General features: G+C 35.7%; 1 protein-coding gene across 1 annotated transcript in view; it reads left to right on the forward strand.

The window, feature by feature from the left end:
- PTPRQ (protein tyrosine phosphatase receptor type Q) overlaps positions 1-14,588 on the forward strand; it is a 136,876-nt gene that overhangs the window by 92,820 nt on the left and 29,468 nt on the right. Inside the window, exons 46-52 of the mRNA XM_068936374.1 lie at positions 462-583; positions 4,349-4,535; positions 6,875-7,119; positions 7,742-7,808; positions 8,119-8,277; positions 9,567-9,789; positions 10,241-10,314. Coding sequence (XP_068792475.1) covers positions 462-583; positions 4,349-4,535; positions 6,875-7,119; positions 7,742-7,808; positions 8,119-8,277; positions 9,567-9,789; positions 10,241-10,314 — 1,077 coding nt within the window. The remainder of the gene's footprint in view (positions 1-461; positions 584-4,348; positions 4,536-6,874; positions 7,120-7,741; positions 7,809-8,118; positions 8,278-9,566; positions 9,790-10,240; positions 10,315-14,588) is intronic.

The raw sequence follows: 14,588 nt of genomic DNA on the forward strand, positions 1-14,588 counted from the left end.
TAGTTGGAAATTATTTCCAACGTGCAGACTATGTTTTCATTCTTTATTGTGCTTTGCATGATGCATTGGTTATATACTGTCTCCCATATCGCCTATATATGACATGTCTGTTTGTGCAAATAGGTGTGTGTATATTTTACTTGTGTCGTGTAAAATACGTGTAACTAATTTGTAATTAAAAGACTTATTAATTCAATTTACAGTGAAATTGTAGGCAATGTGTACACATCCTCTATGAAAGTCATGGTAGTTGTAATGAAAGATGTATTTCTAAAGCTCACTATGTGCTTTGTAAGTGAGAACTAAAAATTGTTATAATTCTTTAAACGGTGTATAATGGTAAATGCATGAAAAAGTTTTGTTTTCAAATTGAAAAATAATCTCTACTGGCCACTAAAAATACCATGTTATTTGTTGTGAACTGCTTTGGCTGTGATTCACTTACATATTTTTTTCCGTAGCTCCAGATGGTCCTCCAGAAAATGTGGCTGTATTAGCTACGTCTCCTCACAGTATTAATATCAGCTGGACTGAACCTGTCATCGTTACTGGACCGACATGCTACCTCATAGACATAACCTCAGTAAGGCAGCTCTGTTTTATTGTTGATATAATAGTACAGATTTTTGGTGATATAAAAACCACAGCAGATTGTTTTATAGAAATTGCAGAACAGATATAAACAGCCATATGACTAAAATGGCTTAAACTGATGGCTTAAAATGACTTAAACTGATGATTCTGCATGTAACAAGTAAATGTATTTGATAAATTCTTAACAGAAAATAACTTAATTATTTACTGTTAAAGAATCTGTACTACTAAGAGGTCTTTCAGAAAAGGAGTATAGCTATGAATTTATTCAGGAAAACAGTAACTAAGCTTTGTGGAGGTGGATGTACCTCCTTCCAACAATAGTGATGCTGTTTACCAATAACAATAATAATTGCAAAATATTTTTTTCTTCGAAGGAGTAAAATTGTCATTGTCTGAATTTTAAAAATGAGGATGGAGAGGCTCGCAAAAGGAAGTGACTTTACAAAGTTACAGAGCACATCAGAGGGCAAAATTTAAACTCAAACTAGATTTCCCACTTTCCACTTGGTTCTCTATCCATTAAATTAGCTATGTCTTGTTAGCATAGCAATAATAACTTCTTTGTCCTTGATCACCGTAAGCAAGAAAAAGTTTGACACAATAGATAAGCTCTAGAGGTCTTCCTCTTTTCATCTCATTTACTACTTCTTAAAATGCTGCTTAAAAGAACCCTAAATAAACCCCAAGTCACTTCCTGCCCTGTGGCAAGATAGGAAACTGTTTCTTAAGTCTGTGCACATGAGAATTTTTTTTTAAGTAGGATGTAGGTTCCCTGTTCATCCAGGAATTACAGAGATTGGGCTATCAGTGAAAATGGGAAGCTCTTCACCAGACTTTACCTAGGAAAAGTTGCTGCTTGCAGCTTCAAAAATTCTGAATCAGTCTATTAGGTAATGGGAAAAAATTGAAAGGATACTTAGAATTATTTCAAGACTTTATATCCTGAGGAGAGGATAAATCTTTTATGTATGTATTTTCAATGTTTCTACACAAGTTATAAGACATGCTAAAATATTAATGCCTAGATTCTTTGCAATCAAAATTTTTAAGGAGGAGATCAATAAAAAATATACCAAATATTTCAAGCTCCACAATAAAGTTACAAGAAAGTAATGTGCGCTCCTGCCATTTTCACTTCCTCTAAATACATTCTACAAAATGTACAGTGCAGTCTGTACAATTCTGAACATACTCATCACATCGTATGTATGAGAGAAGGAAGGATGTACAATACTAAGGGAGATACTAACAGGAAAGGAACTATTCCTTGTCCCGTTGGAATCTTGGGTAGGTCACTGGAAACGAGAAAGCAATGTGTATTCCTCCTTTACGAAAATTAGAGAAGACTTTTTTACTTGTGAAAATTTCCTATCACTTTTTACTAAACATCATTATAGTGCATTAATAGAAAGTGATTTTTTTTCATACTTTTGACAAAACTTTCAAATAAAATTTTCAAAGCTTATTTTTTGTGTGCAGTATTTCATCAATTTCTACTTAAGCAATTTCCTCTCTGTCTGGTAATCCCTAAATTATCAACAGGATGTCATCTGATTCTACACTATGAGAAAGTTATAAATTCCTTATTAATATGTTATTATAATATTCCTAAAGTAAGATGGATTACTGAATTTTTATATGAACCTGTAAGCATTCAAAATGAATTTTAAAACCTGTTTTAAACTCTCTATCTAGAGGGCTTTGTTATTGCTGTTATGCATTTTTTTTCTTTTTTTTTTTTTCCAAATACATTTCAAGTATCTAGCTTTACATTTAGGGATTCCTTGTAATCAGATGTTGTATTTCTAATGTTCGGTAAATACCAGCGTCAGTTCTGTAGAAAATTGTCTTAGTATACAAATCTATTTTTACTTAAAGGCCAGTAAAACTGTCACAATCTTTTTGCAGTGAAAAATTGAGTGTATATTTTGTCCCTGTGCGAAGATTTGTATGAATACTCCGAATTCCGCAAACATTCTGTATATGCAACTTTAGTCATTTTAGTTCTTAACTGAGTATCTTTAAGGATTTATGAAAATAGGCTCACAGAACAGAATAACTTCAGATTCCTTCTCTGTCACATCTTTATTTGTAAATGGCAGTAATTAGTATCCATTAGTGAATGTATTAGTGCTCTATTTAAATTGCTAGGCTGTTTCTTACAATTACAAAGGTCAGAAAAACTAAAAAGTACTCTGCCATTATTATTCCCTCAAGTCATATTTTAGTTTATCTCCTTGCCTACTATAATAAAGAGTAGACATGAATAAAATATTACTGAAAATGAGTAATGGAGATGAAACTGAACCATAAAAATGCATATAAATAAATTTAAAGATGCGGGGTTGTGATCATATTTTAGCTTTTGTATGAATATTTATAAGCCATGTTTTTGATAGTCAGATAGGAAGAAGTATTTCAGCTCTTGATGGCCATCCCAGGAAATGAGTGTCTGTTTAGTCCATCAGAAAGTTTAGTTCAGGTTAATTCTCAGTGGGGACAGATGCATATCTGTCAAATAAAAGGTATGCTTGAACTATTCTGATGTTTTAGCAGCTGTATTTAATATAGATTTCATCCAGTGGGAAAACTACTGAACAGCTACCTAATCCTCTTTTCAAATTACACAGTGAAGAAACAATAATGAAAACATCATTAACCAAAGTAGTGGGAGCAGACATAAAAACAGTGTTGTAAAATGCTGCCTGATCATAACCTAGAAAAGCTCCTGTTTTCCCTTTTTGTCCTTTTTTAAGCTAATGTCGGAAGTGATTTATTGGATGTAAAGGCCAACTCTGTAGATTTTTCTACAGAACTACAGATTATTTGAGATGTAAGAATGATAGGGATCTCAGGAAGTCGTCTGGTCCATACCCTTGCTCTGACACAGAAACCAGCATACCTGTCTTCCTGACAGATGATTCTCTAGCCTGTTCTTGAAAATATCCGGTGCTGAAAATTCCTCCACATCCCTAGATAGGTTGTTCTAGGTTATAACTAACCTTGTAGATATATTTTTAGTTATGTATTTAGTTATATAGCTACAGCTTTTGTCATGTTTAATCCAAATCTATTTTGGTGCGAAGACTGCCATTCCTATTTGCATTTGCATGAACACCATGAACAATGGATTATCTTCAATTTAGTAAGATACCTTTTTACATGTTGAAGCTATTATTATGTCTTCCACCATTGCCTCTTTTCTAGATTGAACCTCAATTATTTCTGCTTTTCAGCTTTTCTAGTAAAATAAGTACTCCCTCCCCACTGTCTTAGAAATAGTGCTGCTGTTTATATATCCAAGCAGGAACTGCTGTCTCTGCAGTGACATCACGTTAGAAATTCCTACTCAATTTTCTTTTCATTTTTGTGCTTCAGACCATTTGCTGCTATGTAGCTGCTCATGTTTTGAATCTCTGCCTAGATGAATTCCCATTTCAGACCGCTACAGCTCTGCGGCATAGTCTCTAGTTCTCACTTGCTTGGTGGAAGATAGCGCCCAGAAAACAGCTCATATCCTTAATCATGTATTACATGAAGTACAAAAGAGGCAGTAAATGGGTGGGGTGGGAGTTTATTCCTCTGTGAATCTTTCTGGTCTTGTTAGGTAGAGACTTCTTGTGTATCTTCTTAGGTAAATTCATTGAAAAGTGGGAAGTTATGTATAAGTTATGTATAGTGTTCAAATAATAAGATTCTGGTCTTGGCTGTTTGATGTCTTGCAATGCTTTTGTATTTGCTTATTTTACAGGTAGATAATGACAATTATAAAGCTCAATTTCTGAAGACAAATGATGAGGGTAAAGCCTTAGAAATTTCTGATTTAAAAGCATTTACAAGGTATTCTGTAATAATCATTGCCTTTACGGGAGATGTTAATGCTGCACCCGTTGAAGGCAAGGCTAGTTCTCCAGTAATTGTCTCCACTTTTGAAGCAGGTTTGTGTTTTTTTGTACTTAACATGAATCAAACTTTAAAATTTCTCTTTCATCTGACAAGTAAATAACAGTTTTGAGCACACAATGCACTTTTAATGCACGTTTATTCTCATAAAAAATTATTCTTTAATATTTAAAAGGTGTTTGTCAGCAAAAAAGTGATGGTAATAATAAATACTAATACTTACTTTTAATAGTGCAGAGACCCTAACTTGTTCCGTCTAAAATGTGGATGTATAGAATACACCTGTCTAGAGTCCTTCTATAGTCAGTGAAGAGAGAGATCCTACCTATAGTAGCATGTATAACTAAGACAGCTGTCTTAAGAAGAGATGAATCACCCCTTTGAAGGTGCCCTTTTCCCTTAATAGGCTGTTGAGAACTCTTCACAACATCCTTTGTCTTGATACCAAATTTTTAAACATATGAAATTAGATTAGGTGAATTCTATTGTTTATAATGTTTATATTGTATATCATATATATATATAATGTTTATGTTGTACTGATTTGTGGCCATAATTTTTGCATTATCATTGGAAGGAGGTTGATAGTGAATGCCCACAGGGATCTGTGTTAGAGTTCATTGCTCCAGAGACTCAAAACAATCTGGAGGAAGAAGCAGATATTACGGTGACATAACTTGCTGATGCTCTTAAGTTATTCAGAAAAGTACATTTGAAAGATGAGTGTGAGGGACTGTATAAGGATCTCATCACATCAAGAGGCTATATTACAATGTAGCTGATAACATTTGCTTAGGAAAATATAACAGATGTACTTAGGGAAAATATAGCTCTAACTTTTCATACATAGTTCCTGGATATTGAACTTTTGTTTCGTTCAAACTAATTATCAACTGTGACTAAACTGCAGTTGCCTTATCTGTAATCAGATTAATGCAGGTCAATTGCTTTAGCTATATATTTAGTTTAGTTTCAGGTTTAGGAAAACTAAGGAATAATTATATTATCATTTATCTTTATGTATGAAAATCAAATGTCCATGATGGTATGTATGTATATATACATATACACACATACATATATGTAAATACACACTTATGTATGTATTTGTCAAGTACCTTTAAGGTGTTAAATTTTAAGGTTTTTGTGACCTGTATGTGTCCCCAAAGGCAGATACAGTCTTTTACTGAGAAAAAACAAGTGAAAATTTAATTAGGTGGTAGTTAGGTCTGTTTTGTGAGCTACTTCAGCATCTTTTCTGGTAGCATTTCCTTTTATGTGAAAGTGTGATATACTAAGAGGTAATCTTGGAGAAAAAAAGTTATTGTTTTCTATCTATCTCGTATGATCTCATCCAATTTGTACGATCTAGTGTATGGGTGAGTGTCTGAGGAGGTTAGAACTAATTTATATAGGCTTACTCCAGGGAAGCCTAAAATAGCATTTGTTGGCTCAAGTAAAAAAATGGAAGATATGACAACTGCATCTGAATCCTTGGCTGAGGGAATGTGTTTATCTTCAGTTATTTGATTTCACTATTTAGAGGTCATGCTACATATCTGGGTGCTCAGATAAAGCAATAGATATTTAGCTGCCTGAAAAGAAAGTTACAGCCTTTTCTTTCAGACGAAGACTTTGGGAAAATGGTTTGTACTTTTGCAGTCCTGAGAATAAACTTCTGGAACAAATGTTTGGCAAAAGGCTGTCTTTGGGAAAAGTGTGTGTTGTGATTGTATATTTCTTGGCTTCTGATAAGTTTCTAGCCAGAATCTGCAACACTTGTTTGACCTGTTATGGATCCCTACATGTGTCTGGGCATCAGCGGATGGAAAGTGTTCTTTCCTTGAAGAGTTATTTGTGATAAGCAGAGACTCTTAGGAGCGTGGTGGCTTGATCACAAGTTGGGAGGGAGCCTTGTGTTGACAGAGAGTTTTCAGAAAGGGTACACAAGTCTGAAATTTGCTTCTTGCTTATCAGTCCATGAAAAGATTTGTTTACCTCAAGATGTATTTCAAGGCACAGTAATGCCTTGGAGGTTTCTGGATAGCTGCTCAGAAGAAACTTTCCTGAGTAGAAACTACTGGGGGTTATTATGAGGTGGTCTTATTTAAAATAGGTTTCTAGTAATTATTTTTAATATTTGTGGCATTAAATGCTATCATCAAGAATAGTGTGTATTTCACTGAATATATTTAACTTTTTATTGTCTTTACAAATATTTACATAAGTGATAAGTATTTGAAATACTGATTCAGTAAAAATAAAAAAATCAGTGATTTAATAGCAATATCCCAAAGTATAATGTAAAACCTTTCCGTTTTTACTCCAATGCTAATAATAGTAAACTGTTACCTAAGTGAAATGTTTATTTCAGTGCCTGAAGACCCACCTAACAACATAACATTTCAGAAGATTCCAGATGAAGTAACAAAGTTCCAAGTAACATTTGTGCCACCAGCTGAACCAAATGGGAATATTCAGGTGTATCAAGCTGTGGTCTACAATGAAGATGACCCTGCTGCCATCCAAATCCACAACCTTAGTGTCATTGATAAAACGGATCAGTCAGTCACTGCTGTGATAGAAGGGCTAAAAGGAGGGCATACATACAATGTCAGTGTAAGAATTGGTATTTTTTCTGTGGAATTTTTCTTTGATATCAGTGAAAGACTAATCTGAACCGTGAACGCAAACCTAGGCTAAACAGGAGATTTTCATGCCAAGAATGTTAGCTAGGGTGTGAAGGAGGAGACGTCTGAGGAAAGAAGCGAACAATGAAGAGGCTGGAGTGAGCGAGAACAGGAGACATCACCAGTGGTAGCTGTGTAAGCTGGCTGACCAGTTCAAGTACTAGTAAAGCACATCATCTCAGGCACAAAGTTGTATCCACCTCTTGGTTCCAGAGCTTGCATTGTGCATTTGGCTTGGATGAAGGGTCCAGTTCTGTAGAGGAAGCCCACTAGAAGTATGTGCATGTAGTCCTTTCAAATAATCAGAGATTAGGGCATGAGGGAAGGAAAAATAACTGGTTTGTTTTTCCTCTTTTTGTAAGAGTTATGTTACAAAGGATAAAATATTACTGTACTTAGAACTGTAAAGAAATATAGGATATGTTCTAGCGATAGTGTGAATAACGTAAAAGGAGATTTTTAGCATTCATTGTCCCTTCAAATATATCCAGATTAGGCTAATTTGAAGCTAGTACGAGTACTCACTAAAACAAATGTTCATTTTTTTTAAGGTGTATGCAATTAATGGTGCTGGTGCAGGGCCAAAAATTCAACTGAAAATAACTATGGACATCAAAGGTATGTCTCATGAAGTGCTCTTTAGCTGAGATCTCTATAAACACTGAGGAAAATGCTGCTTTACCTGTGAGTGCGCATCTGTTTGCCTTTGTCCTTTCTTTAGAGGCTGCATAACCTAGAAACAGGAGCACGTAACTTAAAACCTTGAACAGCACTGCTTACTTTTGCTGCATATCACTGATCATTTGCTATTCAAATCTGAGTGATATTATAAGGATTTGTCTTGCATAATACAGCTATGTGCCTGAACAACGTACTTGGAAAAAATAATGAAAACAAAACTCTATGGTATATCTTTGTTTAAAAACAGAACCACCACGGCCTAATAAGAAACCAGCACCAGTTTATGATACCAATGGGGCCTTACTTGTCACAGCTACGACGATTACTATCAGAATGCCAATATGTTATTATAGTGATGATCACGGTCCTATAAAGAAGATACAAGTTCTTGTTGCGGAAGCTGGAGGTAGAAGAATTTTCTATGTTATCTTGAAAATTATTATCAAGTTTTTTTTATTTCTTTGTTTTCATCTTGCTCAACTTTTTCTTTTTACAAATTGTATTGGGTGCCAGAAATTTCATGTTGGAAAATGGCAAACAAAATCACTTTAGCTGTGGCAACAGTACTAAGGGAGAAGTATCTGCTTCCACAGTGTCTGTGGGCTGGGTACTGGATACTGGAAACACTTGCAAAGTTATCCATGCTGTTTGAAGGCACCATTATTATTCTGGCCCTGTTGTTATCATTATGTTTTCTGTATTTCTTACTCCCTTGAAAAAATAAATGCATTTGACATTTGTGAAATGTAACTAATGTAAGTATGTATTTTATAAAACTTTTTGGAAGGTTTTTCACCTGTTGCTGTTAGTGTTGCCTGTAAAAGAATGCAGTCATGTGCAGTTGATATTTCCATTTCATAATGGGGCCAGAGGGATTTACATAAGTCCTCTCTGTACACTGTGGGTTAGAATGTGTTCTAAATGTTCATCAGCCTTTTACGGGCTGATGAACATTTGCTCATATGAACAGTGTCATGGTACTGCTTTGAGTAATTGCCTACTAATGTGAGTGAGAGTTTCACAATCAGACATCATATAGTCAGGCTTACTTTACCTAAAAAAGACAAGTTCCAGGTATTTAACTCCCTTATTTTGCTTAGTTTCAAAGTATGGATGTAAAACATTCACATTAAGTGGTATAGATGCTCACAGACATTTTTCTGAATGTATCTTAGCACTAATCCTGGAGGCACTTGCTTCACAGCTACTGCTGTGAAGATTCTCTTGAACTGATAGGTATGCAAATACCATGTTAATCGGCGTGTTGAAGATTTTTCTCCTGTCAGAGTTGCTAGGTAGTGGCCACTTTTGAAAACCTAGTCATTTGGTTTATAAAACAATCTTTACTTTCTTTAGAATAAACACTTTCTACTGTCTTTGCTAGCCTCGCTGTTTCACAGTCATGTAGCTTGCCTAAGTGCTGTCCTCTAAAGGCAGAGCTCATGTTTGAGACAGACTCTATCTCTGAAATTACCTAGCTGTGGTTCAGTTAACATACTCTGAGCTAGCAAAATATAGGTAGTGTGGATAATGAGGACGTTTGGGTTTCAATACAAATACAGATATAGCCTTAGTTGTGTGAATGACTCATTGCTTGCTAAGCCTTTTAAAAAAATTATCTATTTATTTGCCTTATTTGGTTACAATCTGTTTAGAATGTAAATTATTTCTGATTGTTTCTTTTCCTGACAACAGCTCAGCATGATGGGAATGTTACTAAGTGGTATGATGCCTACTTCAACAGAGCAAGGCCATATTTTGCAAATGAAGGTTTTCCAAACCCACCTTGTGTAGAAAGAGAGGAAGGTCTCAGTGGTAAAGAAGAGATATATGTCATAGGTGCTGATACTACATGTATGATACCAGGCAGTCAAGACAAAATATGCAATGGCCCACTGAAACCAAGAAAGCAGTACCTGTGAGTCCGTTATTTATCTCTTGTGTTTGTCCAAAATAAAGATCTATGTGAAATATATATTTATAACAAACATATAAGAAGTGCAATTCAATTAAGAGAAGGTGGAGCTTGAAGTGATCTTTGCATTTCTTAATTTCAAACTTTTTGGCTGAAATGTAAATATGAGAGTTCATATTTTTTTTATGATTAAAGTAACAAAAAATCTTTCTTGATCCCTAAATTAAACAAGCCCAAATTCAAGATCACTAACCCACTTTATACAGCTTGATTTTACATTTAACATAATGACACTGAGTCCTTGATGTCAGTCATAATGTCATTTTATAGGTGGATAACGATTCCAGGTTGTATTTTGCTAAAACTGGAAAATAGTGACCAGTTTCTAAATGAGCTGCTACTTAAAAAAATACACATAACTTTTTTCATTAGTTTTCTTGTTTTTATTTTACAGATTTAAGTTCAGAGCAACTAATGTTAAGGGACAGTTTACAGATTCTGACTATTCTGACCCTGTAAAAACCTTAGGTAAGCAGAGTGTCATTTGTTAAAATATTTCTCTATTTCCAAAGAATCTGGTCAATTGCATCTTTCTTTTTTGGACTGATTTCCTTGAAATAAATAATCTCTATTTTTGTTGGACCTAGCTTAACCAGAAGAGTTGGTGCCTGGTGAGGCAATCCATAATTCCATTTTGTGTCCTTTAGTTGGAGGAGGTCAAGGGGTCTTACCTCAGCCTGGACTGTCAAATGAGAGCGCAATATTGACAGCGTTCATTAGCAGAGATTCAGTTTATACCAATGAAAATACCATTTTGCCAGGATAGCTCATCTTGACTGGGTGAATTGTCAGAAGCTATACTGGTTGTGCAGTTTCCCTCTCTGTTGGATGTACTGGTACAGTTATCCCAGTGCGAACCTAGTGTAGAAAACCTCTCAGCTGCAGATCATTCCTTCTACTGGCAGCTTGGCTGAGGACATGATCCTCTGGCCCTTCAGGTTCAAGTAAGCATGAAAGCATTTTATCCTTAAGATACAGATAAAGTTCATTTTAAGTTAATATTGTCTAATAGAACCCAGCTGGTTCTAATGTTATTGGCCAACAGGGCAGTTGTTATGGGGGGTCTCAAACCCAGCATAAGCTCTTCCAAGTTCATCCACCCCCAAAAGTGGGAATGAAGATTCTCTAAGCAGATCCTGGTAAAATCTGTAAGCCAAAACTTACTTAGTTAAGCATTATCCCTGACTTTCTGAAAAGGGACCCAAGACAACTGAGTGAGTTCCCCGAGGAATTTTAGTGGACCCATATTTTTCATTTGGCGCTCATCTTCTATAATATGAGCTCCCATATTTATCTAACCCATCTTAGAAATGTGTTACTGAAATCTGTTACTGAAAATTCTGAAATGGTAACTCACAAACTGAATATTCTGAGAGGAGCTGGTACTGTTTCTCTAGCCCTGAATGTTTTGGGAAAAGCAACACAAAAGCTGTCTTTAAGATTCTGGTACTTTACACCAGTGAAACAAATAGCTTGAGCAGTGAAGGAAAGACTGCCTCAGGAAAAATAACTATGCCTGAAATGACTCTGACTTTTTCCAGTCCTCTGTGCACCTTTTTGACAGAAAACTCCTGAAAGGCTTAAAGGAAAAAAAGAAATTTGTGACAGGCAGATGATGTAATTCATGCACTTCTATACTGTTATGGAAAACTTGTGACATGTTATCCTCTGGTATAGATCACAAAGAGGCAAGGTCGGTCTGTACGCTGAACAGAATGTAACTGGAAAAAAATAGCCATGATAAGTTTCTCAGATATCCAGGAATCCTGATTCCGTTACTGATTTCAGTGCCTTCTATGCTACGTTAAGCACTGCTTTTAAAATGGGCTCTACAGCAAGCTCTTGTCTGGCCTTTCAGAGCCTATCCAACAAGAGAAAAAATATACATGGGACAAGTGATTAAAAGTTCCTGCAATGCTTTCTTACAATACTGTTGTGAAATTAATATCTTATTCATATATCACTAGTGATGCAGATGATTGATACTAGTGATCTCTAGTGATACAGTTGAGTGGCCTTGAAGATACAGCACCTGCAATGCTGTTATTGGTGCCATGTTAGGTGAATAAAGGAAATTAGATTCTTTAGGAAACATTTTCTTTTGAGACAGATAACTTGAGGAACCTTATCCGAGTGGTTCCTTATAGATCATACTTGGGCTATATGAACTTTGAACCTACACTAGAAGCACAACCTGGAAAGGATAACTGGAAAGATCAGTAGCTTAGACAGTTAGATATCTCTGTGACGAATGGCTTCTATTCTTGTAACAACAGTGTCTTTTCAGAAGAAATTTTTGCTCCCTGAAATCAAAATTATAATTTTGTTATAAATCAATGATCCTCTTTTGTAATTATCATCTAAATTTGTGTTTTTCCAAGATGACATTTTCATTTTAGTAAATAAAACACTGATTTGAATTTTGGCCGAGTTGTTCATGACAGTTTAAAGAACTTCCATGTGTTATTTTTGTTTCATAGCCTAACTATAGAATAGGTAGGTCTTTGATCTGGAAAACCAGGAAGCTTACCCTGTGTCTGTGCAATTTAATATTGTACATTAAATATGTTTGAAACAGAAAAAGCGTGGAAGACCTGTAAGAGAGTTCTCTGTAATTGGCAGCCATCTGATGCTTTTGTTAAGCAGTAGGAATTTTGCTGGGGAGGAACAGTGAAGCAGAAGCTCAATAGCATATCCAGCTTCAACAATGACTTTTTTAAATATAGTAAAGAATACATTTTAACAGGGCCTACCCACTCAGCCGTTCTTTGAGTACCACACTCTCCTCTTGAGCTGAAGAAGTGGGTTTTTTCCTTATAACTCATAACTGACATTGCAAACATAATGTCTGTACTACAAAGAAAGGTCAGGATTTTTCCATGACATTATTAAGATGTGGTAACAAACACTCGTTTAAATTTGTAGTACGTACAAGGCAGCTTATGATCTTTGTCATAAACTCTGATAGCTAGTTAAGCAAATCATTGTGAGGAACCTAGTAGTCCAGTGCAAGTGTGGTCTTTCTTCATGTGGAATGCAAAGCCTAAGAGATAGAAAATATCAAAATAGGGTATCCGTAAGACATTGTCTTATGCATAAATGTCTACGTTACGATATTTTATTATTACAATTTGTCATCATCATGTATTGAGTTGCAGCTCCTCAAAATTATGCAGCATGATGTGAGGACTGCGTGCTGATTTTATAATACCTGTTTTTTCCTACTCTGTATGCTGTTTTGTCTCCTTCCCCTTGCCCTTAATCATTTCTACAGAGATGTAGTACTTCCCAGTTACTAAGACATAAGAGAAAATATGTTTCTTTATTTTTGGTGGGTCTTGGGGTATTCTGCCAGCTCCGGTTTATTTAATAACGTTGGCAATGTTTGGGCTGGTCTTAACTGTAGGATTTAACATTGACTTTGTTGTTTAATGCAATATAGATAGAACTGTTGTAGAGGTTCCTCTGGAAATTTTCCTATTCTTTTTACACGTGATTAACACTTGTACACTACCGCAGAGATCAGTGAGTGGCAGGGGACTTTTCATTCCTATCCTCTTTGCAACAGCATTTTAAATACCTGCTGTTCTTCTCTGTTGTCATCCTCCAGCCTAAATTGTTCTTACATTGCAGTGTCCAGTGTTGCACCTGAGGCTTTACCGATGCTGAATATAGTGGAAGGGTTATTTCAGGTGTTTTGGAAACTATACTTAATGCTCTGTATCACAAGATTATGTTCATCGTTTCGTACATGATATTGTTCATTTACATTGTTTGTGGTCTACAATAATCTCTCACCTTCTTCTGATAAATTGCTATCTAACCTACTGTTCACTAGCCTGTGTTTATTTAGCTGATTATTCCTGCCTGTGTGTAGAACCAGGCATCTCATCTGAAAAAATTACATCATATTGTTTGAAGACCATTTCTTAGCTAAGTCAGGATCATTTTGAATTGTCATCATGTCCTCTGAAGTACGTGCAGTCCAGATCATCTGCAGTATACTCTCTATCCAAAAATGATGGCCTTTTGAGGGAGTTGAAGCCAAGATTCCTGTATTTTCCAGAGTGTCCTTGGGAGGATGTCATCCTTTGAGTGGGGAAATCTCAGTTACATACAGCAGGAAAACAGCACATTTTTCTGTCCTCCCTGGAGGACAGGCAGGGGCTAAGTTTTCTCACTGGATCAAAAAGTGTAGATGAAGAATACCAGCATAGATGAAGAATACCAGCAGCAGTAATCTCTTGCTATTCTTGTTTTCACCACGTACCTAAGGAAAATTTTTGACATGGGGACAGGATTACCAGGAGGGATCGGAAATTAAGCGAGCGTCAGAAATACAGCACCAAAGGAGCCTTTGTTGGAAAAGAGGTCTAGAACTAATCTAAATGGATTATCTGTCTCTGAATGAACCTTGATCCTCAGCTGTAAGGACTGATTAGAATTCCAACCCCTTTACTTTTTTATCATAAAGGCTTTAATGATAACTTTTGACCTGCTAATGGTTATTCCTGGCAATATCACCAATTCCCACTTGAATAAAGGGCATAAGTTAGCAGGGAGGCGGATTAACCTAGGCAGTTCAGAGCGGGTCGTTATGTGGGTTCCTCCAGCACCTTGAGGAGAGTTCTCCAAGCATTAGCATCTTTTATTTCTGTCTGTGAATGATGGCTGTGAACCTGTGAGCTGAAACAGCGTTTCAGTTGTGGGTCTACCTTTTCCACCTTTGGAGTTTGATTATT

Source organism: Struthio camelus, chromosome 1 (genome assembly GCF_040807025.1).
Source record: "Struthio camelus isolate bStrCam1 chromosome 1, bStrCam1.hap1, whole genome shotgun sequence".
NCBI classification, from domain to species: Eukaryota; Metazoa; Chordata; class Aves; order Struthioniformes; family Struthionidae; genus Struthio; species Struthio camelus.